At 40.6% G+C, this 25,119-nt stretch overlaps 1 protein-coding gene across 5 annotated transcripts in view; it reads right to left on the bottom strand.

Annotated features, from left to right (window-relative positions):
* Positions 1-25,119, bottom strand: part of MRPS31 (mitochondrial ribosomal protein S31) — a 61,610-nt gene continuing 36,491 nt past the window's right edge. For all 5 annotated transcript variants that reach the window (XM_033234336.1, XM_033234362.1, XM_033234343.1 and 2 more), the window contains 2 exons: positions 20,357-20,500; positions 1-300 (listed from right to left, as the gene is read on the bottom strand). In XM_033234336.1, coding sequence (XP_033090227.1) covers positions 71-300; positions 20,357-20,500 — 374 coding nt within the window. In that variant the 3' untranslated portion in view covers positions 1-70. The remainder of the gene's footprint in view (positions 301-20,356; positions 20,501-25,119) is intronic.

Here is a 25,119-nt window from a genome sequence, read left to right as displayed (position 1 = left end):
TTCTAGTAAAATTATTTTATTTAGTTGTAATATCCATCTCTAATTGTTTGAAATAAAAATTTCCATGGTCTTAATTGAACTGTATGTTACTTTCCTTTAGAATGTCCTTTTTTTCATTAAAGTAATTTCTAAACCACTCTATGTGCTCAACCTTCTGTTTAACACTAAGATACGGGTTTTTGGAAAGGCCACAAGTCACCAGCTCCATGAAGTGGCGAATTGGTCCTTGTTTTGGAAAGCTCTCCAGGTGTTTCTCCAGAAATATATGTTCATGAAATTCTGAACCATCATCATCAAAACCTAGGAAATGAGACAAAATACATTACATTATAATTTTAAATACAAAACCTACATCATAAAAATAATATTGAGGTAATACAATATTACGGTTTAAGGCATGAACTTTGGAGTTAGAACCTAGGTTGTATTTTTTTTTTGAGTCGGAGTCTTGCTCTGTTGCCCCAGATGAAGTGGAGTGGCGTGATCTCAGCTCACTGCAACCTCTGCCTTCTGGGTTTCATATGATTCTCCTGCCTCAGCCTCCCGAGTAGCTGGGACTACAAGCACGTACCACCACACCCAGCTAATTTTTAAATTTTTAGTAGAGATGGTGTTTCACCATGTTGGCCAGGCTGGTCTCAAACTCCTGACCTCAAGTTATCTGCCCGCCTCGGCCTCTCAAAGTGCTGGGATTACAGGCATGAGCCACAGTGCCTGGCCTGGAGTTAGACCTAGCTTTGCCCACCAATTTAACAACAGTGACTTTGGACCAATTAACTTCTCTGAGCAGCAGATTCCTCAGGCGTAATACTGAGAACTAAAATAGCACCTTGCTGGCATTTTTGTAAGATCAAATAGACACAAACTATATATAAAGTTCATTTACAATGCCTAGCATGCCATAAATGTTAAAAATGTGGTGGCAAGACCAGGCGTGGTGGCTCACGCCTATAATCCCAGCACTTCGGGAGGCCAAGGCAGGCGGCTCACTCGAGGTCAGGAGTTCAAGACAAGCCTGGCCAACATGGTGAAACCCTGTCTCCACTAAAAATACCAAAAAAATTAGCCAGGCGTGATGGCATGTGCCTGTAATCCCAACTACTTGGGAGGCTGAGGTATGAGAATTGTTTGAACTTGAGAGGCAAAGGTTGTAGGGAGCCAAGACTGAGCCACTACATTCCAGCCTGAACAACAAAGTAACACTCTGTCTCAAAAAATAAATAAATAAATAAAAATAGGATAGCAATTATTGCTAATGATTATTTTTTTCTTTTGAGATGGAGCTTTGCTCTTGTCGCCCAGGCTGGAGTGCAGTGGCACAATCTCGGCTGCCTGCAACCTCCACCTCCCAGGTTCAAGTGACCCTCCTGCCTCGGCCTCCCCAGTAGCTGTGATTACAGGCGCCCGCCACCACGCCCAGCTGATTTTTGTATTTTAGTAGAGACAGGGTTCCACCATGTTGGTCAGGCTGGCTTGAACTCCTGACCTCAGGTGATCCACCTGCCTTGGCCTCCCAAAGTGCTGGGATCACAGGTGTGAGCCACTGCACCCAGTCGCTAATGAATATTTTCATAAACAATGGCAACCATCAAGAACACTTTAAAAATATTTTAAAATATATAAATAAAACAAGATGGAATTGTGAAAAATGTTCAGGCAGCTCATAAGAAGCTAAGAGACGAGGCACCATGGCTCACACCTATAATCCCAGTACTTTGGGAGGCTGAGGCAGGGGGATTGCTTGAGCCCAGGAGTTCAAGACCAGACCCGGACACATGGTAAAACCCCATCTCTACAAAAAATACAACAAAGTAGCCAGGTGTGGTGGCACATGCCTGTAGTCCCAGCTACTTGAAAGGCTGAGGTGGGAGGATCACCTGAGCCTGGGAGGTCGAGGCTGTACTGATCTGTGATCATACCACTGCACTCTAGCCTAGGCAACAGAGTGAGACCCTGTCTCAAAAAAAAAAAAAAAAAAAAAGCCAGGAAAAGACAGAGGAGACCGGGAGTGATTGCTCACGCCTGTAATCCCAACACTTTGGGAGACTGAGTGGTGGTGGTGGTGGGGGTTGGGGGGGCGGGGCGGGTCACAACGTTAGGAGTTCAAGACCAGCCTGGCCAACATGGTGAAACCCCGTGTCTACTAAAAATACAAAAATTAGCTGGGTATGATGGCATGCACCTGTAGTCCCAGCTACTCGGGAGGCTGAGGCAGGAGAACTGCTTGAACCCGGGAGGCAGAGCTTGCAGTGAGCTGAGATGGTGCCACTGCACTCCAGCCTGGACAACAAAGTGAGACTCTGTCTAAAAAAAAAAAAGAAGAAAAGACAGAGGAACGAGAAATAGAGAAGATGAACAGAAAATAATACTTTAAATGTAAATAATCTAAGTATATGAATTAAAAGACAGAGATTGGCACAGTGGATATAAAAACATAAACCAACTACATGTTGTTCATAGGAAATTCACCTTAAATACCACATAGGTAGACTGAAAGTAAAAAGGACGGTTAATGTTATCTTGGTAACATTAATTTTTTTCAAAAGTATGACTGGCTATATGAATAGAAGATAACATAGATCAACAGTCTTTCTAACTTAGAATGCTCCAGGAGGGCAGAATGAATAGATCCTTCCTGAATGAATCAATGAATGAATGATAGTCAAGTGGTACTAGCACATATAATGCAAAGGAAAAAAAAGAGAGCAATAAAGAGGGTATACTATATACAAAAATAAGTTCTAGATAATAGAAAAAGGCTCCAGAGCTATATACAAACTAAATGTCTATTCACTAAAGACATTCTAAACATTCTAAATTATCTTACTAAAAGATAAGCACCAAGGTCAGTCACGGTGGCTCATGCCTGTAATTCCAGCACTTTGGGAGATCAAGACAGGTAGACTGTTTGAGTCCAGGAGCTCGAGACTAGCCTGGGCAACCTGACGAAACTCCACCTCTACCAAAAATACAAAAAAATTAACCAGGCATGGTGGCATATGCCTGTCACCCCAGCTGTCATACTTTTTTTTTTTTTCTGAGACAGAGTTTCACCTCTTCACCCAGACTGGAGTACAGTGGCAGGATCTCTGCTCACTGCAACCTCTGCCTCCTGATTTCAAGCAATTCTGCTGCCTCAGCCTCCACAGTAGCTGGGATTACAGGCACCTGCCACCACATCCGGTTACTTTTTGTATTTTTAGTAGAGATGGGTTTTACCATGTTGGCCAGGCTGGTCTCAAACTCCTGACCTAATGACCCGCCCCCCTCGGCCTCCCAAAGTGCTGGGATTACAGACGTGAGCCACTGTGCCCCTCCCCAGCTATCATACTTAAGAGACTGAGGTGGGAGGATCACCTAAGCCCAGAGGTCAAGGCTGCAGTGAGCTGTGATTGCGCGACTGCACTCCACCCTGGGCGACACAGTGTGAGACTCTATCTCAAAAACAAAAAAACAAAACACACACACACACACACAAAAGAATAAGCAGCAAGGACTTAAACTGCGGCAAACTGAACCCATGCTTAAATCTCTGCTCCCTTGTCACACCTACCAAATGGCCATAAAAAGAGTAAAAAGGACAAAAGCACAAAGATGAAAATAAAAAGAAACAACAACAGACAAAAGATGGCAGTAAAACTGTAGAAAATGCAAAATGCACACGAGTAGTAAATGACTTAGCAGAGAAGAAACCAAAACTATCTGTAAAAGAGGAAGAAGCAGGCCGGGCGCGGTGGCTCAAGCCTGTAATCCCAGCACTTTGGGAGGCCGAGGCGGGCGGATCACGAGATCAGGAGATCGAGACCCTCCTGGCTAACACGGTGAAACCCCGTCTCTACTAAAAATACAAAAAACTAGCCGGGCGCGGTGGCGGGCGCCTGTAGTCCCAGCTACTCCGAGGCTGAGGCGGGAGAATGGCGGGAACCCGGGAGGCGGAGCTTGCAGTGAGCTGAGATCCGGCCACTGCACTCCAGCCTGGGCGACACAGCGAGACTCCGTCTCAAAAAAAAAAAAAAAAAAAAAAGAGGAAGAAGCAAAAACACTTCAAAAAGACTTCAAGAATAGAGGAATTGGCTTTTTTTTTCGAGGAAGACGCGGTTGTAGGACTTGCGGATCTTTGGTTCGCATGCTCCTGCTCCTGACTCACCGCTGTTCGCTCTCGCCGAGGAACAAGTCGGTCAGGAAGCCGCGCAGCAGCCATGGCTTTTAAGTGGCCATACTGCCCAAGGTTATTTATAGATTCAATGCCATCCCCATCAAGCTACCAATGACTTTCTTCACAGAATTGGAAAAAACTGCTTTAAAGTTCATATGGAACCAAAAAAGAGCCCGCATTGCCAAGACAATCCTAAGTCAAAAGGACAAAGCTGGAGGCGTCACGCTACCTGACTTCAAACTATACTACAAGGCTACAATAACCAAAACAGCATGGTACTGGTACCACAACAGAGATATAGACCAATGGAACAGAACAGAGTCCTCAGAAATAATACCACACATCTACAGCCATCTGATCTTTGACAAACCTGAGAGAAACAAGAAATGGGGAAAGGATTCCCTATTTAATAAATGGTGCTGGGAAAATTGGCTAGCCATAAGTAGAAAGCTGAAACTGGATCCTTTCCTTACCCCTTATACGAAAATTAATTCAAGATGGATTAGAGACTTAAATGTTAGACCTAATACCATAAAAACCCTAGAAGAAAATCTAGGTAGTACCATTCAGGACATAGGCATGGGCAAGGACTTCATGTCTAAAACACCAAAAGCAACGGCAGCAAAAGCAAAAATTGACACATGGGATCTAATTAAACTAAAGAGCTTTTGCACAGCTAAAGAAACTACCATCAGAGTGAACAGGCAATCTACAGAATGGGAGAAAATTTTTGCAACCTACTCATCTGACAAAGGGCTAATATCCAGAATCTACAAAGAACTCAAACAAATATACAAGAAAAAAACAAACAACCCCATCAAAAAGTGGGCAAAGGATATGAACAGACATTTCTCAAAAGAAGACATCCATACAGCCAACAGACACATGAAAAAATGCTCATCATCACTCGCCATCAGAGAAATGCAAATCAAAACCACAATGAGATACCATCTCACACCAGTTAGAATGGCAATCATTAAGAAGTCAGGAAACAACAGGTGTTGGAGAGGATGTGGAGAAATAGGAACACTTTTACACTGTTGGTGGGATTGTAAACTAGTTCAACCATTATGGAAAACAGTATGGCGATTCCTCAAGGATCTAGAACTAAATGTACCATATGACCCAGCCATCCCACTACTGGGTATATACCCAAAGGATTATAAATTACTCTACTACAAAGACACATGCACACGTATGTTTATTGCGGCACTATTCACAATAGCAAAGACTTGGAATCAACCCAAATGTCCATCTGTGACAGACTGGATTAAGAAAATGTGGCACATATACACCATGGAATACTATGCAGCCATCAAAAAGGATGAGTTTGCATCCTTTGTAGGGACATGGATGCAGCTGGAAACCATCATTCTTAGCAAACTATCACAAGAAGAGAAAACCAAACACCGCATGTTCTCACTCATAGGTGGGAACTGAACAATGAGATCACTTGGACTCGGGAAGGGGAACATCACACACTGGGGCCTATCATGGGGAGGGGGGAGGAGGGAGGGATTGCATTGGGGAGTTATACATGATATAAACGTCATGCACATGTACCCTAGAACTTAAAGTATAATAAAAAAATAAATAATTAAAAAACAAAAACAAAAACAAAAAAAAAAAGAATAGAGGAATTGGGTACCACTGAAGTTATGAGTAGGGATAAGGAACAAAAACCAGCAGGATTAATTGAAAATCGGTTTAGGGAACAGTTAGATTTCCAGTGTCCCATCTCCCACATACACCTCTAGCTGTGTATCTTCCTCTACTCCTGAAAGAAGATGAGCAGTTTACTTTTTGGAGAAATTAAAATGGAAAGAGAAAATAAGTTGTTGGATTGATAAGAGGAGAATGAAGTGAAAGTCTGTATGCTGAATGGTGAGACACTCCCCTCATTCCCAATCCTTTTCCCCCACCCAAAGGAAAAAAAGAGCAATAAACAGCATACATTATATACAAAAATAAGTTCTAGATAAATAGAAAAAGGCTACAGAGCTATGTACAAATTAAATCTCTATTCGCTAAAGACATTCTAAACATTCTAAATGATTTCACAGCCAACGCCTATAGCCTCAAGTCAAGTGGTTGGAAGATTTCTCATTGGAGAAACTCAGTGAGAAGAATTATAAATATGGAGTTACAAAAGTCCTTAAATGAAGAGGTTCCTTCCCAATTCCTCTCAAATGAAGCCACCAGTTAACTAGTCCCATCCATTCACACGCATCTAACAAATAGTTTTTCATGGCTTCCTTTCAAGTATAAAAAAACATTCAAAGAACAGTAGACATTTTAAGAAAGTGTCTACCGTAAGTGACAGACACCTTGGCAGGAACTGTTACCTATCTCTCAAATCCATTCTGGCTTTTTATCTTGGTAAAAGAACTCAACATGTGCATGGGCAGGGAATGGTGACTCATGTCTATAATCTCAGCACTTTGGGAGGCCGAGGCAGGAGGACAGCTTGAAGTCAGGAGTTTAAGACCAGCCTGAGCAACAAAGTGAGACCCCGTCTCAACAGAACATTTAAAAATTAGCCAGGCGTGGTGGTGCGCACCTGTAGTCCTAGTACCTAGAACGTTGGGGACAGGAGGATCAATCACTTGAGTCTAGGAGTTTGAGGCTGCAGTAAGCTGTGATCACACCACTGCACTCCAGGAGTGACAGAGTGACACTACACCTCTTAAAAGAAAAGAAAGAAAAAAACCTGTACATGGCTGTTCGGCAACATTACATTTCCCAGCCCCTTCTGGGTTAGGCACGGGCATATGTTTAAATTATTACCAGCAGAACCTAAACAGAAGTGATGTGTGACATTTACAGCCTAGAGCCTTCAAGAGAATGAAACTGGGTCAGGCACAGTGGCTCATGCCTGTAATCTCAACACTTTTGGGGAAAAAATCTAATACTAAAAAGAAGAACAACAACAATGCATTTAGTTGTTTTTTTTTTTTTTTTTTTTTTTTTTTTTTTTTTTTTTTTTGAGACGGAGTCTCGCTCTGCCGCCCAGGCTGGAGTGCAGTGGCCGGGTCTCAGCTCACTGCAAGCTCCGCCTCCTGGGTTTACGCCATTCTCCTGCCTCAGCCTCCCAAGCAGCTGGGACTACAGGCGCCCGCCATGTCGCCCGGCTAGTTTTTTGTATTTTTAGTAGAGACGGGGTTTCACCATGTTAGCCAGGATGGTCTCGATCTCCTGACCTCGTGATCCGCCCGTCTCGGCCTCCCAAAGTGCTGGGATTACAGGCTTGAGCCACCGCGCCCGGCCGTTTTTTTTTTTTTTTGAGAGAGAGAGTTTTACTCTTGTTACCCAGGCTGGAGTGCAATGGCGCAATCTCAGCTTACTGCAACCTCTGCCTCCTGGGTTCAAGCAATTCTCCTGCCTCAGCCTCCTGAGTAGCTGGAATTACAGGTACTCACCACCATGCCCATCTAATTTTTGTATTTTTAGTAGAATGGGTTTTCGCCATGTTGGCCAGGCTGGTCTCGAACTCCTGACCTCAGGTGATCCGCCTGCTTCGGCCTCCCAAAGTGCTGGGATTATAGGCATGAGCCACCACACCCAGCCCAATGAAACATTTGGAAGTTAAAAATATGGCATCAGAAACAAAAATCCAATGGAGAGATTGTAAGATAATAGTTAAGGAATGTCCCCAAAGCATAGAACAAAAGGAGAAAAAGAAAAAGATTGGGAGGCTGAAATTATCAAATAATACAAGAAAATTTACCCAGAATTGAAAAACGAAGTTACTGGATTAAAATTATCTAATAATGTCTAGAACAATGATTGTAAACAAATATAATCCCTTTCCAAGGATAACCCTCCTGAAACTTATGACTATTATGAAGAGAAGATGCTAAAAGTTACCCAAAAAATAAATAAAAGCGATCACATACAATGAATCTAGGAGAAGAATGGAAAAAACGGCAAAAGCATGCTCAACAATATAAGATGGTGGAGTGGCCGGGCACGTGGATCACGGCTGTAATCCCAGCACTCTGGGAGGCTGAGGCAAGTGGATTGCTTATTAAGTCCAGCAGTTCAAGACCAGCCTGGGCAACATAGTGAAACCGCGTCCCTAATAAAAATATAAAAAACTAGCCAGGCATGGTGGTGAGCGCCTGTACGGGAGGCCAACATGGGAAATAACCTGAGCCTGGGAGGTCAAGGCTTCAGTGAGCCAAGAACGCGCCACTGCACTCTAGCTTGGATAACCAGAGTGAAACTCTGTCTCAAAAAAAAAAAAAAAAGGCCAAGAGTAGTGGCTCATGTCTGTAATCGGGAGTCTGAGGCAGGAGAATCGCTTGAACCTGAGAGGTGGAGGTTGTAGTGAGCTAAGATCGCACCACTGCACACCAGCCTGGGTGACAGAGCAAGAAAGACAATGGAGCAAAGGTTTATTGTGAAATGAAACTATTTCCAATCTTGAATTTCATCCTCAAGTAAACCATTAAAAAAGTACCAAGATAGAGGAAAGGCATTTTATAGATCAAGTGTCTCAAAGCATGCGCTTCAACAAAATGAGATAGAGAAGAAAACATGTGGTCCAAAAAGAAAGGGTATCCAACATAGAAGAGACAGGAGTCCCAAGAGGAGGGCAAAATGATAGGAAGACAGCTGTGCCAGAAGACCTAGGTATAGATGACAGCTACAGACAAAGAGCTCCAGGTACCCATGGACAAAAAACAAAATTAACAGGAAATCCAATATTTTTGTGCATGTCAATTTAAGAAGTTGTATGAAATGTAGAAAAACCTAGCTAGAGACTCAAGGAAAAACAAAGCAAATATGAAGAAAAATAAAGCAATTGTTAACTTTGGGTGGGAACAGGAAAAAAAAACATAGTACATGTTTTGTCTTACCATTAAAACAATTTTCCAGGCTGGGAACAGTGGCTCGCACCTGTAATCCCAGCACTTTGGGAGGACAAAGCAGGAGGATCACTTCAGCCCAGGAGTTTGAGGCCAGCCTGGGCAACATAGTGAGACCTCATCTTTAGAAAAAAAAAAAAAAAATTATCCAGGCATGGTGGTGTGCCTGTGGTCCTCCTTACTAGAAAGGCTGAGATGGGAGGATCACTTAAGCCCAGGAATGCCAGGCTGCAGTGAGCCATGATCCTATCACTGCACTCCAGGCTGGGTGACAGAGTGAGACCCTGTCTCAAAACACTCCCAAATAACAAAACAACACCCCACACAACTGTCCACAGTCATATTAGTGTAAACAATGAATTCAGGTCTTACAAAAAATTGTAATATAGCTACACTGGAAACATGAGGAGAACATACATACACTAGATGACATCTAAAGTAGATAGAAGTAAGCATATAACTTAGAAATATAAAAAAGAAAACAGTTAAAAGATTAAAAACTGTTGGCTCTGAGAACAGGTCTAATAGGTGATAAAAAGAACTGCTTTATAAGACTTGTGCTTTATATTATTACCTTTTATATTAAACTAAATGCTTACTATGATTTTTAAAGTCAAATTATTTTAAAAGAAGGCAAAGAGACAAACTGGGAAACATATTTCCAACACATGTAAGAGTTTAAGAATTAAAGTCCGTAATATATTGAGTTCCTACAAACGCTATTAACAAACAGCCCAACAGAAACAGTCAAAGGATATAAAAACGTAAGTCACAGAGGAGTACAAATAGCCAATAAACATATGAAAAGATGTGTAATCTGGTTATCAATCAGAGAAATGCAAATAAAAACACCAGTGATATCATTTTTTATCCAGAACATTTGAAAGATTAACAATATCCAGTATTAGGCTGCGGAGAAATAGGGTTTTTACATAGTTGGTTGACTGGCTATCATTTTAGAAGAGACTTTGTATAAGTATTTATTGCCATTTAAAATATACCTATTCTGAATTGAAAGTACTCAAACATGTACACAAGAACATGTGTAAAAGGATCTACTATAGCTCCATATTCAAAAGGAAAATGGCAAAAGAAATTATAGTCTGCATTTGTAACAATCGGACATATAGAACTATAAAATGAATAAGGTCTATCTCTATGTACTGACAAGGAAATGCTTTCAAGACATACTGCTAACAAAAAAAATACACACACACACACACTGCAGGACAATATATGTATGGTATGTTCCCATACAAGTCAAAAAAACCAGCAGATAAATGTGTAACTGCCATTTAATGTTGATTGAGGGGACATATATCAAACTATTGACAATGGTTATTTGAGGAAAAGAAGAGAACCGAGGGGTAATGTACATATTCTTTCACACGATTTGACTTTTTGCAAGTAAACTTTCATTATTATTTACGTAATTTAAAATATTTTTAATAAACCAAAGTAGCACAATACAGTAAAGAAAACATAAGAGACAGTGAAACATTAAACATAAGGAAATCCTATATGATGCACAATCAAGGTGACAGGTTAATTATGTCTAATTCTGCTTTAAATATTGAATGCATTTTTAAAATATGATACAACAAATAAAGAGTGAATTCCAGTTAATAGCAATGACCAATTATTTTTGAGAAGGGCCATAGTAGAGCACTGAACCAAACTCAGCCATTTTCACTTTCCAGTTAATAGCAATGACCGGTTAGTTTTGAGAAGGCCATAGTAGAGCACTGAACCAAACTCAGTCATTTTCACTTTGAATTATTGTTTCCACCTCTATGTATTATCAAAACTATTATTTATTTTCCTGTCAGCACTTTAAGGCTCCTGTTCACAGGCCATCATCTCATCTAAAACAACAAACAAATCCTGCTACCTTTCAGTCAGGACATACCTAATAATCTTCACACCTCCCCTAATTTTCTCCACACTATACTTGCCCAAATAACAGAGCCCTTTAGGGTTTTATGGTAATTAGAACTTTTCTCACTGTTCTTATTGGATCCTATTACAGCACATATTCCAGATACCCCAGAGGACACAAAAGAAGTGAAAAGGTTTAAACCAATTAAAGAATAGAAACCAAAGTGTGATTAACTTTCGTCCTGACCTTCTTTGCGCACTGAAGCCTCTAAATTGAGAACTACTCTAGGAAAGCATATCAAAACTTAGCCTTAGACTAGCCATATGCAGAAGACTGAACCTGGACCCCCCACCTTTGACCATATACAAAAATCAACTCAAGATGGATTAAAGGCTTAAATGTGAAATCTAAAAGTATAAAAACCCTACAAGAAGACCTAGGAAATACCATTCTAGACAACAGCCCAGGCAAGGACTTCATGACTAAATCAAAAAGCAACTGTAGACCCAGCGCAGTGACTCACTACTGTAATCACAGCACTTTGGGAAGCTGAGGCGGGCAGATCACCTGAGGTCAGGAGTTCAAGACCAACCTGGTCAACATGGTGAAACCCTGCCTCTACTAAAAATACAAAAAAAATTAGCTGGGCATGGTGGCAGGCGCCTCTAATCCCAGCTAATTGGAAGGCTGAGGCAGGAGAATCACTTGAACCCAGGAAGTAGAGGTTGCAGTGAGCTGAATCGCGCCAATGCACTCCAGCCTGGGCAACAAGAGCGAAAACTCTGTCTCAAAAAAAAAAAAAAAAAAAAGCAACTGTAACACAAACAAAAATTGAGAAGTGGGACCTAATTAAAGAGCTTCTGCACAGCAAAAAACTTCTAATAAACAGAAAACCTACAGAACGACAGAAAGTATCTGCAAACTATGCATCCGACAAAGCTCTAATATCCAGAATCTATAAGGAACTCAAACAATTGAAGAAGCAAAAAACAATCGACCCTATTAAAAAATGGGCATAAGGACATGAACAGACACTTCTCAAAAGAAGACATACACATGGCCAGCAAACATATGAAAAATGCTCATTATCACGGATCATCCAGGCAATGCAAATCAAAACCCAACGAAATACCATCTCACACCAGTCTGAATGGCTACTATTAAAATGTTGAAAACAACAGATGCTCGTAAGGTTGCAGAGGAAAGGGAACGCTTATACACTGTTGGTGGGAATGTAAATTAGTTTAGCCACTGTGGAAAGCAGTCTGGAGATTTCTCAAAGAACTTAAAACAGAACTACCATTCAACTTAGCAATCCGATTACTGGGAATATGCCCAAAGGAATATACATTATTCTTTCATAAAGATACATGCATACGTATGTTCACTGCAGCACTATTCACAATAGCAAAGACATGGAATCAACCTAGGTGCCCATGAATGGTGGACTGGATAAAGAAAATGGGGTGCATACACACCATGGGATACTATGCAGCTATAAAAATAATGAGGTCATGGCCTTTGCTGCAACATGGATGGAGCTGGGGGCCATTATCCTAAGTGAATTAATGAAGAAACAGAAAACCAAATACTGTATGTCCTCACTTATAAGTGGAAGCTAAACACTGAGTACATATGACACAAAGAAGGGAACAACAGACACTGGGGCCTACTTGAGGGTAGAGGGTGGGAGGAGAATGAAGACTGGGAAACCACCTTTCAGGTATTATGCCGATTACCTGGGTGACAAAATTATCTGTACACCAAACCCCCATGATACTCCATTTACCCACATAACAAACTTGTGCATGTACCCCTGAACCTAAAAGTTGGAAATACAAAAATAGGAAGAAAACACAAATTAGAGACACAAATAAATGAGAGTTTTTAAAAGGAGACATAAATTAAAAGGGAGACATAAATCAAATAGCTAAACATTTAGCTATTTGAAAAAAATAATTTACAATTCCCTAACAACGCATGATTTTTTTTTTTTTGAGACGGAGTCTCACTCTGTGGCCCAGGCTGGAGTGCAGGGGCGTGATCTCAGCTCACTGCAAGCTCCGCCTCCCGGGTTCATGCCATTCTCCTGCCTCAGCCTCCCAAGCAGCTGGGACCGCAGGCGCCCGCCACCATGCCTGGCTAGTTTTTTGTATTTTTTAGTAGAGACGGAGTTTCACTGTGTTAGCCAGGATGGTCTCGATCTCCTGACCTCGTGATCTGCCCGCCTCGGCCTCCCACAGTGCTGGGATTACAGGCTTGAGCCACCGCGCCCGGCCCATATGATGTTGTCATATGCCATCCTTATATGTTCTTTGGTAAAGCGAACAGATATTTTGCCATTTTATTTTTATTTATTTATGTATTTATTTATTTATTTATTTTTGAGATAGAGTCGTGCTCTGTCACCGAGGTTGGAGTGAGGTGGCGCGATCTCCGCCTCCCAGGTTCAAGCAATGTATGTTCACTGCAGCACTGTTCACAATAGCAAAGCAATTCGCATGCCTCAGCCTCCCGAGTAGCTGGGATTACAGGCCCCGCCATCACGCCTGGCTAATTATTGCATTTTCAGTAGAGGCCGAGTTTTGCCATTTTGGCCAGGCTGGTCTCAAACTCCTTATCTGAGGTGACCTGCCCACCTCGGCCTCCCAAAGTGCTGGGATTTCAGGCACAAGCCACTGCACCCAGCCCATTTTATTTCTATTTATTTATTTTTGAGATGGAGTCTTGCTCTGTCACCTAGACTGGAGTGCAGTGGCGAGATCTCAGCTCACTGCAACCTCCCTGTCCTGAGTTCAAGAGATTCTCATGCCTCAGCCTCCTGAGTAGCTGGGATTACAGGCGTGCACCACCAAGCCTGGTTAAGTTTTATATTTTTAGAGGAGATTTTTAGAGGAGATGGGGTTTTACCATGTTGCCCAGTCTGGTCTCAAACTCCTAACCTCAAGTGATCCACCCACCTGGGCCTCCTAAAGTGCTGGGATTACAGGCATGAGCCACTGCACCCGGCCATATTTTGATTTTATCTTATCTTATCTTATCTATCTTATCTTATTTTATTTTATTTTATATCTTATTTTATTTTATTTGAGACGGAGTTTCACTCTTGTTGCCCAGGCTGGAGTACAATGGTGCAATCTCGGCTCACCACAGCCTCCGCCTCCCGGCTTCAAGTGATTCTCCTGCCTCAGCCTTCCGAGTAGCTGGAATTACAGGCATGCGCCACCACGCCCGGCTAATTTTGTATTTTTAGTAGAGATGGGGTTTCACCATGTTGGCCAGGCTGGTCTTGAACTCGTGACCTCAGGTGATACACCTGCCTCAGCCTCCCAAAGTGCTGGGATTACAGGTGTGAGCCACCGTACCTGGCCAAGAATTTTTAATATGTATTTTGTATACCTGTCCTTTATCACAGATACGTGTTTTGCAAATATTTTCTCCTACTCTGTGGCTTGTCTTTTTATATTTTAACAGTATCTTTCACAGTGCAAATGTCTTATTTTTAATATAGTTCAACTTACCACTTTCTTCTTTCATGGATCATGCTTTTATGTTGTATGAAAGAAGCCAACACTCCCCCTCAACAAATCCCCTCTCCCCCATAAAAACCAGCCTTAGAAACACTCTGTTACTGGGTAAGCAGAAATGTGATTAAATTTAGTTAAAATCAAAGTAGAGGCTAAAATAAAAATGGATCATTAACAATCCAATATACAAACTAGTGCCAAGTCTAAGTGAGAACAATTCCATCTAATAGCGCTTGTAAATCTCCATGAAGGCAAAGCACAAGGGACTAACAAGCTCTTAAAACAGAAACAGAAAAAAAAAGCTATTCTCAATTGGAAAAATAATTTATATGCATTAAGTGGCAAAACAACAAACCTTAATTTTTTATATAATGGAAAAACACCATACTGCGAACTAAACCGTAAACACACGACATGTCACTTTGTCATTTTCAATATTATGTTCCAATACTACTAAAAACAAAACAAAACCTCTTTCCACAAAAGAATCCAAATAAATCTTCATAAAGCTAATTATTAGTAGGGAAAGAAAGGTATTTCATTCATTTCAACATTTAAGTATAAGAAATATAAAAGAAAGTTATTGAAGTGTTGAGGTGTCAGGTTACAACACCAGTTTCTCAAAGTACAAGTTTCTAAGTGTGCACCCAGGGCAGTGATCAAAGTGAGAGTTTCCATAGTCCTTTCCTGTTTTTACTTCAGATAACAATGCCTTAAGGAGCTGAAAATGAGTTACCTACCACCTCCTTTTCCAGCCCTGAAATATCAATAATATGAAGTGTCATGTGGATAGTTGTCACATTTATCTCCCCAACCTGACCAAAAAAACATGTTTCTCTCCTTTTTTAGAAATTAAATTGGCCGGGCGCGGTGGCTCAAGCCTGTAATCCCAGCACTTTGGGAGGCCGAGGCGGGCGGATCACGAGGTCAGGAGATCGAGACCATCCTGGCTAACACGGTGAAACCCCGTCTCTACTAAAAAATACAAAAAACTAGCCGGGCGAGGTGGCGGGCGCCTGTAGTCCCAGCTCCTCGGGAGGCTGAGGCAGGAGAATGGCGTGAACCCGGGAGGCGGAGCTTGCAGTGAGCTGAGATCCGGCCACTGGACTCCAGCCTGGGCGGAAGAGCGAGACTCCGTCTCAAAAAAAAAAAAAAAAAAACGTAGTTGTTAAATGAATGAAGTAATTTGACCGACTAACCCTGGAACAGAAATCTTAACCTGGGGTCGAAGGTCCCTGATGGCTGGGGGTTGGGGGGTTGGGGGATGATGGTGAAATTGAAAAGGAAAAAAAAGCTTTCTTATTTCCATTCACCTCTAACTGAAAATTAGCACTTCCTTCCATTATGATTTACACAACAAAACACAGTAGTATTAGCAGTACCTATGACTTTGTCACCCACAGAAGTCACACTTATTTTCATCTCACATTAGAGTTGTTGCACGTATCTCAAAATATAATTTATGCTCATTACTACTTCAAAATTACAGTAATTATTACACCTGCCACTAGATCTTGTTATTTAGTGTGTCAATAAAAGAATAACATTTATTATTGTATCACATGTTAAAATATTTTGATAACTGTATTTCAACATAATTGACATCCTTTGTAATCCTATGTATTTTATTTTATGCATTTAAGAACACTGTTCTGAGAGGGAGTCCACAGGTTTCTCCCAACTATCAAGGGAGTCCTTGTGCAAAGGGCTAAGAACCTTGCCCAAGAGTGTAATATACAACCCTTTCTACCACTCTCTCTGTGATGAAGGAGGTAATGGTTTTTTTTTTTTTTTTTTTTTTTTTTGAGGTGGGGTTTCGGTCTTGTTGCCCAGGCCTGAGTGCAGTGGTGCGATCTCGGTTCACCGCAACCTCCGCCTCCTGGGTTCAAGCGATTCTCCTGCCTCAGCCTCCAGAGTAGCTGGGATTACAGGCATGTGCCACCACGCCTGGCTGATTTTGCATTTTTAGTAGAGACGGGGTTTCTCCATGTTGATCAGGCTGGTCTCGAATTCCCGACCACAGGTAATCTGCCCACCTTGGCTTCCCAAAGTGCTGGGATTACAGGTGTGAGCCACGGCGCCCAGCCTGATAAAGGAGGTAATGTAAATTGTAGGTGTCATGGCCCAACTCCTTTTCTCTCAGATAAGCAGCACCTTTTCCTCTCCCTAACCTAAATAAACTCTGGTTATTCTATTCTCTTCCCACTCTCAGCTGGAGAAACCACTTGTGCTTCTGCTTCAATTCTTATTTCCATAAGAATAACTCTTACATGCGAATACTCAGCCTGAACTCTCTCTGAGCCCCAATCATGTATTCACAGTGGTCTGTTTCTTGTTGTGTCCAACATTATCTCAAGGTCTTCATCTTTCTTCACAAATTACCTCTTTTTCCTGATACCTATCTTCTCCCATTCTCGCAAGAGCAAAACACAATCATCAACCCCGAGCGCCTTGTCTCTCAAGCTTCTGCTACTCAGACAACAAGACCCACTAATTCTCCTCTACCTTTGAGTTTCACAGTGGTAGATTTTCTGTATGGCGATTTCCTTTAAAGTACTTTAGAATTACCAGTGTGATGTGTGTGTGTGTAGATTAACTGTAATCTATACTCTAGACGCTATTCACATTTGGAGTGCCCTAATTAGGAACCCACACTCTAGGAAGATTACTTAGTATTTGAAGTACCCTAATTAAATAGAAATTATTTTCCTAGAGGGAGCTACATAAGCACTCCAAATCCATTATTGTTTTACAAATGAAATGATATGATGTTTAGGATTTGTTTCAAAATAATCCAGGAGGAGGAGCAAATGGGGAGAAATATGGATGAAACAGGATTGCCCATGAGTTGGTAATTGCTAACGCTGGGTGGTAGGTAATGTGTGTGTGTTGGGGGGAGAGTTTCATGAACATTCTCTGTATTTTGTATATATTTGAAACTTTCCATAATAAAAAGTTTTGACGTATGTCGTTATTGCAGTCTACACCAGACAGAAGATAACAGATGGAACACATGCCATCTACTTTCCTTCCTGAAGCCCCTGTAAAATAACAATAAAATGATTTTTTTTTAAACAGAATCTTGCTCTGTCACCCAGGCTGAAGTGCAGTGTTGCGATCTTGGCTCACTGCATCTCTGCCTCCTGGGTTCACAACCTCCTGAGTAGCTGGGACCACAGGTGTGCGCCACCAAGCCCGGCTAATTTTTATATTTTTAGTAGAGATGGGGTTTCACCATGTTAGCTTGCAGTGAGCTGAGATCCGGCCACTGCACTCCAGCCTGGGCGACAGAGCGAGACTCCGTCTCAAAAAAAAAAAGAAAGAAATTAAATTTTCTCAGAAACCAGGTCAAATTTAAGATAAATTCCGTTGGACTTTGATCAAACTTTGATGCACTGAAGTGTTTCACTGCTGATGACAATATACCATGAGTTCGTGGTTTCCTAACACCCTACTTGGTGGTTCCCAGATAATACACACTATCCTTATTAATATTTTGAGATTTAAAATGTTCCAGTATAAAGTAAAATTTCGAAAAATAAAATGTTACAGTATACAATGGAAAACCGTTGCAGAAGCAAACCCCTCACAATATTGTTGCTGTAGACACGGGTGATGATGGTGACGACGCTTTACTTGTTTAACCTCACTTACTCCTCACACCAATCTTGTATCATGAGTCCTATTATTATTCCCATCATTTTAGAGATGAAGGAGGTGAGGCTTGGAGAGATCAAGTCTGTAACTTACTCAGGATCTTGAACTTCTAAAACCATTATGCTTCACTGACTCTCCTGAATAAAGTCACATTATTACACCTCAATACTGTTTTTTTTTATTCTTTCTTTTTTTTTTTTTTTTTTTGAGTCAGAGTTCCGCTCTGTCACCCAGGCTGGAGTGCCGTGGCACAATCTTGGCTCACTGCAACCTCTACCTCCTGGGTTCAAGTGATTCTCCTGCCTCAGCCTCCCAACTGGCTATGATTACAGGCATGAGCCACTGTGCCCAGCCTAATACTGGGTTTTTAAATCAGGTTTTTAACCATGAGGACTTGGAACACCCAAGTGTCTTCAAATAATGAAATCTAAACATGTTGTAAGAGTAAACCAAATCTTTCCTTAAATCAGATATTATTTTACAGAAGAGGATACTGAGGCTCGGGAGCTTAAATAATTTCCTCAAAGGCAAATGGCTAAAATGGACAGAGCTGGTACTCAGGTTTGCACAACTAAAAAGGCGTTGGTCTTTTTACCTTACCCTGATACTTTCCATAACATAGAAACCATACGTTAAGCAACACACAGGTTATGTAATACATGAAACACAGTATTCTATATTATTGCAGGTACAATATGAATATACAGGCCAGGTGTGGTGGCTCACACCTGTAATTCCAGCACTTTGGGAGGCCAAGGTGGGCAGATCACCCGAGGTGAGGAGTTTGAGACCAGCCTGGCCAACACTGCAAAACCCTGTCTCTACTAAAAATACAAAAATTAGCTGGGTGTGGTGGTGCATGCCTCTAATCCCAGGTACTCGGGAAGCTGAGGCATGAGAATTGGGTGAACCCGAGAGGTGGCAGTTGCAGCGAGCTGAGATAGCTCCACTGCACTCCAGTCTGGGTGACACAGAGAGATTCTGTCTCAAAAAGCAAAAACAATATGAATATACAAAATATTAAGAATTTGATAAAAGAATCTGTAAGTCTCTAAAGTTTTCCTATAAAAAGTAACACTTTATGTTATTTACATATAAGACTAAATATTTCTGATACTTAAGCTTCCATTCCACCTATTAATCCAACAAATAAATTATCAAAAATTAAGATATTACAATGATACCATAACATTATGAAGGTTAAAATACGGACTACATTTTCCTAAGACTTATTTAGGCTTTTCCAACTTCTAGCTAATCTTAGCCTAAAAGCAAATGAATCTTTTCTCTTTTTTTTTGTTTTTTGAGATGAAGTTTCACTTTTGTTGCCCAGGCTGGAGTGCAATAGCGCAATCTTGGCTCACTGCAACCTCCGTCTCCCAGGTTCAAGCAATTCTTCTGCCTCAGTCTCCTGAGTAGCTGGGATTACAGGCATGTGCCATTACGCCCGGCTAATTTTGTATTTTCAGTAGAGACGGGGTATCACCATGGTGGTCAGGCTGATCTCAAACTCCTGATCTCAGGTGAGCCACCCGCCTCAGCCTCCCCAAAGTGCTGGGAATACAGGCGTGAGCTGCGCCCAGCCATGAATCTTTTCCAATTCAAAATACATCTACAAACTCAATTAAAATGTTTAACTGATGACAACATGGGTATCCTAAAAAATAAATAGCAGAGTAATACTGTTTTTCTTTTGCTTTAGGAAGAGGTAACATCTCCAAAAAATACCCAGTAAAGTAGATGATATTCTGTTGCCAGTTCAAAGCATCTGTATTATGTGGGCAAAGATTTCCAAAGCCTACTAAGGTTTTTGCTTTGAGTGGCTCATACAAGTTCCTTGTACCTCATTAATGCAATGGTTTTATGACTAAAGGACACCAGCGTGAGACTTTAAGAGTTGTAATGTTCTCCAAAATTTAAGTATAATCTCATACGCCTTATGTAATTTATTGAAGATCCACCAAGTAATATCCTGTTTAGCAATTAGAAAACTGGTATCATTTGTAGTTCTCAGACCTTTTATGTCATAGAAATTCACGCTGGATTTTTGCCATATAGTTTTACTTCTTCATTTTCCTTATCGAATATCTAAAAATAAGTGAAATTCTAACATCTTTTTTAAAAAACCTTGTCACATTTATATTAGGACACCATGAAGATATCCACAAAAGGTTTTGAAATTCATGTAAGTATCTACACTCTAAAAGTAAGTATCTGGCAGAAATAAACTCAATACATTTTATAACCCCCTGAAATTAACACATACCTGCTTCATTGTTAATTGGGTACTCCCATAGTTTCCCCTCTTTTGTCCACTGGATCAGCTCTTCAAACCCATTCTGAAGGGGTTGTTCATTTACTGTGGCTAACTGCTTAGCAAATTCCACATCCCAAAGTGAAGGTGATGCGTCTGTACAATAAAGACATTTTAAATAAGAACAAGTCAATGTAAGTGTCTTTTTAAAAAAGTTACAACCAATCCTGAATGGATCATGTATTTTTCAGACCCTGATACTCATAATTAACTAGTATATAATAAAAAGTTACTGAGAGATAACTGCAAAAATTATATTAAAAATTGTAACGACAATAATGGCAAGCTTAACTTTTCTTTTACAACAATGCCAGGTAATCACTGCCCCCTCTACTGGAAAGAAAAAATAAATTTGTGTTTTGTTTAAGGGTATTTTTATAAATGTGAATGTTTTTTGTAGAATATGTGACTTTGATTTTTAAAGTCTAGCCTGTTGATCTTTAGTCTATCAAAATTAGTTACAAATGTACTAGTGTTAACAACCAAAGAAGTTATATTAACAGAATAACAAAACTGCTAATGAATACTGATTACTTCCTCTGTACTTAAATGCATTTATTTTATGCATTAGTGCATGTAATTCTCACAACCAACCCTATGAGTAATGTATTATCATGTTGGCTAATTACCACTATCATATTACATGTTTCAATAACTTATTTACTTCTGAAACTTCAGATCATCTTTTGAAAATGAGCCATATTCCCACCACTTACTGCTGCTAGGAACATAAAATGGTACAACCACCTTGGAAGTTTGATGGCTTCTTAAAAAGTTAAAAATGTATCTATTATTCAACATAGTTGTTTCATCCCTGGATATTCACCCAAGAGATAATACATGTCCACACAAAGACTTGTACACAAAAGTTAATGGCAGCTTTCTTTGTAATAGCCAAATGTGGGCTGTAACTTGGGAAACAACCCAAATGTCCACTAACAGGTGAATAGGTACAAAAATGCGATACATCCATACAACTGTATACTACTCAGTAATAAAAATGCGTTACTAGTACATGTAACAGCATATGGATGAATCTCAAATCATTATGCTGAGTCAAAGAAGCCAAATGCAAAGGAGTACATACTAAGTGATTTCAGTTATGTATAGTTCTAAAAAGATACAAACTAATCTATTGTAACAGAAAGCAGATCAAAGGTTGCCTACGTACTGTGTGTGGGTGTGTGTGTCTGCGTTTATTGCAAAAGGACACAAGGAAACTTTGGAGGTTCATGAAAATGTTCAGAATTATAACTGATATTTTCATGGGTGTATACATTTGTCAAAATTAGTCAAGTTATATACTTTAAATATATGCAGTTTGTTGCACACAAATTATACCTTAATAAAGTTGTAAAAAGAAAATGAATATCAGTATCTATCCCTTGGCTACTGTTTTTCCTATATTTTTATTCTTTAGTTATTTTTACCAATATCTTTTTCTTATTTTTTTCTGTGTGATATCACTTTTTAAAATAAATGAGGATCGTAGTTTGGTAATCTACTTTTTTCACAATTAATCCCCTACTACTGAATATTTTGATCATTTATATATTTTCTCTTTTAAATACTATAGTGACAAATGTCCTTGTATTCTGTGCATATCTGTAATATTCCCTTAGAACAAATTCCTAGGAACACAATTTCCGGTTTAGAGGCATAGACTGCATATGATCTATCCTCCAGCTTACCTCTTTACCCACTTTTGCCAAGCCCACTAACGCATATCAACAAATACCTCAATTACTCTTCTACCTGGGTAAGCCTTATTTTATCTATTTTGCTTTTTCTGAATCTATTTCTATAAGGCTTTATGTGCAGAAATGTGTGTAGATATTAAGTATTTTGGCCTAGATCATCTAATACTGGGAACCAATCAGTTGTCAGCCTCAACTAGCCACATTTACAGAGCAATCACACCAGTAAAATAAGTTAATTGTCTCAGTTATCTTTCACTTGGTGGTCACTGACTGACCTATATCTTTTCCATCATCATTAGGATCATTACTATATTTTTACACTTGCTAATATTTGTAAGCATTTATTAAATATGCACTATGTTCTAGGCACTGTGCCTGACACTTTTCTCAGATTACCTCATTTAATCTTTGAGATGGATGTAGTAACCCTCATTTTACAGGTGGGGAAAGGTTAGTGCGGCAGAATCTGAATTGGAATCCAGTTCTACACAACACCAACACTCTTTCTGTTAAACTATGCTGCCTGTGGACGCTAGGATAACTAGTAGGGCCTACGACTATATCCTTTGTAGCAGTGGTAAGAACTTAGTGGGGAACAAGACATGGGAATCATGGAACAGAATAACTCATTCAATCAGTCAATAAAAAAATTACTGAATGCCAACTATATTTCCAGCATTATTTCAGGTGGTGGGAAAACAACAGTGAACAATTGCTAAATTTACGTTTCCACATTTTGCTATTCTTGTATTTAACTGGGAACAAAAATCATTTTTTAGACTCATGCAAGTATAGCATATTCACACAGTACCTTCATTAAAGTAAATTATTACATAAATTTGTGTGCTATTGTCCTCACTGGAGTATAATCATTTGATACTGTTTTATCAAATACATAAAACTTTAGTGCTTCCTTGCCAACTAACTTCAGTTTTAGAAATAAGATTTTTTCATTTTAAAAAGTAAGCTGGTTCCTTCAAGAATCTCAAGAATCTTCAAGTGTCTCTTTTGGTTGGACAATAGCAGCTGCCCTGACAACCAATTTCTTTCTTTCTTTTTTTCTTTTTGAGACAGAGTTTTGCTCGTCACTCAGGATGGAGTGTAATGGTGCAGTCTTGGCTCACTGCAACCTCCGCCTCCTGGGTGCAAGTGATTCTCCTGCCTCAACCTCCCGAGTAGCTGGGATTACAGGCACCCGCCACCATGCCCAGGTAATTTTTGTATTTTTAGTAGAGACGGGGTTGCACCATGTTGGCCAGGCTGGTCTCGAACTCCTGACCTCAGGTGATCCACCCACCTTGGCCTCCCAAAGTGCTGGGATTACAGGTGTGAGCCACTGTGCCCAGCCAAAAAATTCCTTTCTGATGCACGCTTAACCATCTGAGCAGGGGAGAGGTGATTCCTTGTCCCTATGCATTTTGCACTTCCTTTTCATCATACACAAGAGAATGCAGTTTTTGTAATACAAGAAGGGGGTTGTTCTTTTAGCTTCACCTTCAGTTCAAATGAACAAACACTGAATTAACTTCTTTCCTCTATAGATACATATTTTACAGTACACTTTGTTCAAAAAAGAATTTAAGATTTAAGATAACTAGTTCCTATTATCTGTAAGCCACATGAGTAGGTATGCATGAATGAGATACAGCCCCTAGTAGTCTATTAAATAGAGGGAAAATCAAAAGTTCGTATAAGTAGCTGCAGAAACATTAAATGAGCCCTTGGAGGCCCGCCTAGGAACTTATCTATCATATACAACATTCTTTTTTTCCCCCTTCAAGATGGAGTTTCACTCTGATTCTTAGGAAGGAGTGTTACAGCACAATCATAGCTCACTGCAGCCTCGAATTCTGGGCTCCAGTGATCCTGCCACTTCAACTTCCCAAGTCACTAGGCTTACAGGCATGCACCACCACGCTTGGAGAATTTTGTTCTATTTTTTAGAGAAAGGGGCTCACTATGTTGCCCAGGCTGGTCTTGAACTCCCAGTCGCAAGCCATCCTGTTGTCTCAGCCTCCCGAGTCCGTACACAACATTATTTCTACCAAGATCCAAAAAACTAACTTCTTTTCTTTTTTTTTTTTTTTTTTTTTTTTTTTTTTTTTTTTTTTGAGACGGAGTCTGGCTCCACCGCCCAGGCTGGAGTGCTGTGGCCGGATCTCAGCTCACTGCAAGCTCCGTCTCCCGGGTTTACGCCATTCTCCTGCCTCAGCCTCCCGAGCAGCTGGGACTACAGGCGCCCGCCACCGCGCCCGGCTAGTTTTTTTGTATTTTTTTAGTAGAGACGGGGTTTCACCGTGTTAGCCAGGATGGTCTCGATCTCCTGACCTCGTGATCCGCCCGTCTCGGCCTCCCAAAGTGCTGGGATTACAGGCTTGAGCCACCGCGCCCGGCCACTTCTTTTCTTTAGAAATGCTCATCACTTATACACTACAGACCATTTGTATTAAGTTTCTTCGTTTATTTTACTAGTAAACTAAATTTAATGTCAAGCAAGAGGACACTCTTATTTCTCTTTTAGACTTAAAATGGCAAATTTCTTACCCAAAGAAAACACTACAGGTCTATTAAATATATTCCTTGAATGTTCTTCCCATCTCCGGAACAGTCACTAAGTCACTTCAGGAAGTTATTCTGTAACTGCTATCTCCTCTTCTAAGCTGCCTAAGGGCAGGAACCAGTCTATCTTTATGTAATTGCGTAGAGATACACTGTAAATGGGAGTTGATTATTAATGTTCTAACCCAAATTAGTAGCTAATCCAGACCTCTGGATTGGGTCATTGGTAGTACTTTACCTCCCACTGTCTCAAAGAATGCAACATTTCAAGGAGGAAACCTGACCAAACTAGCAGTGCTGACAACTGTAGTGTGATGCGTCCCCCACCAGGTTACTTAAGAGCGTTATGCATGTTGCCTGGATCCCGAAGCCTGGGCAGGGAGCCAAGGCCATGGTGCCTAGCTGAGGAGCAGGTGTCCCTGAGAACCCAAACATCCCTGGCATGCCTGGGAACGT

The sequence above is a fragment of the Trachypithecus francoisi genome, unplaced genomic scaffold (genome assembly GCF_009764315.1).
Source record: "Trachypithecus francoisi isolate TF-2019V2 unplaced genomic scaffold, Tfra_2.0 Contig01461, whole genome shotgun sequence".
Lineage (NCBI taxonomy): Eukaryota > Metazoa > Chordata > Mammalia > Primates > Cercopithecidae > Trachypithecus > Trachypithecus francoisi.
Note: the sequence above shows the minus strand (reverse complement) of the source record. Positions and strands in the feature narration are given on the sequence as shown.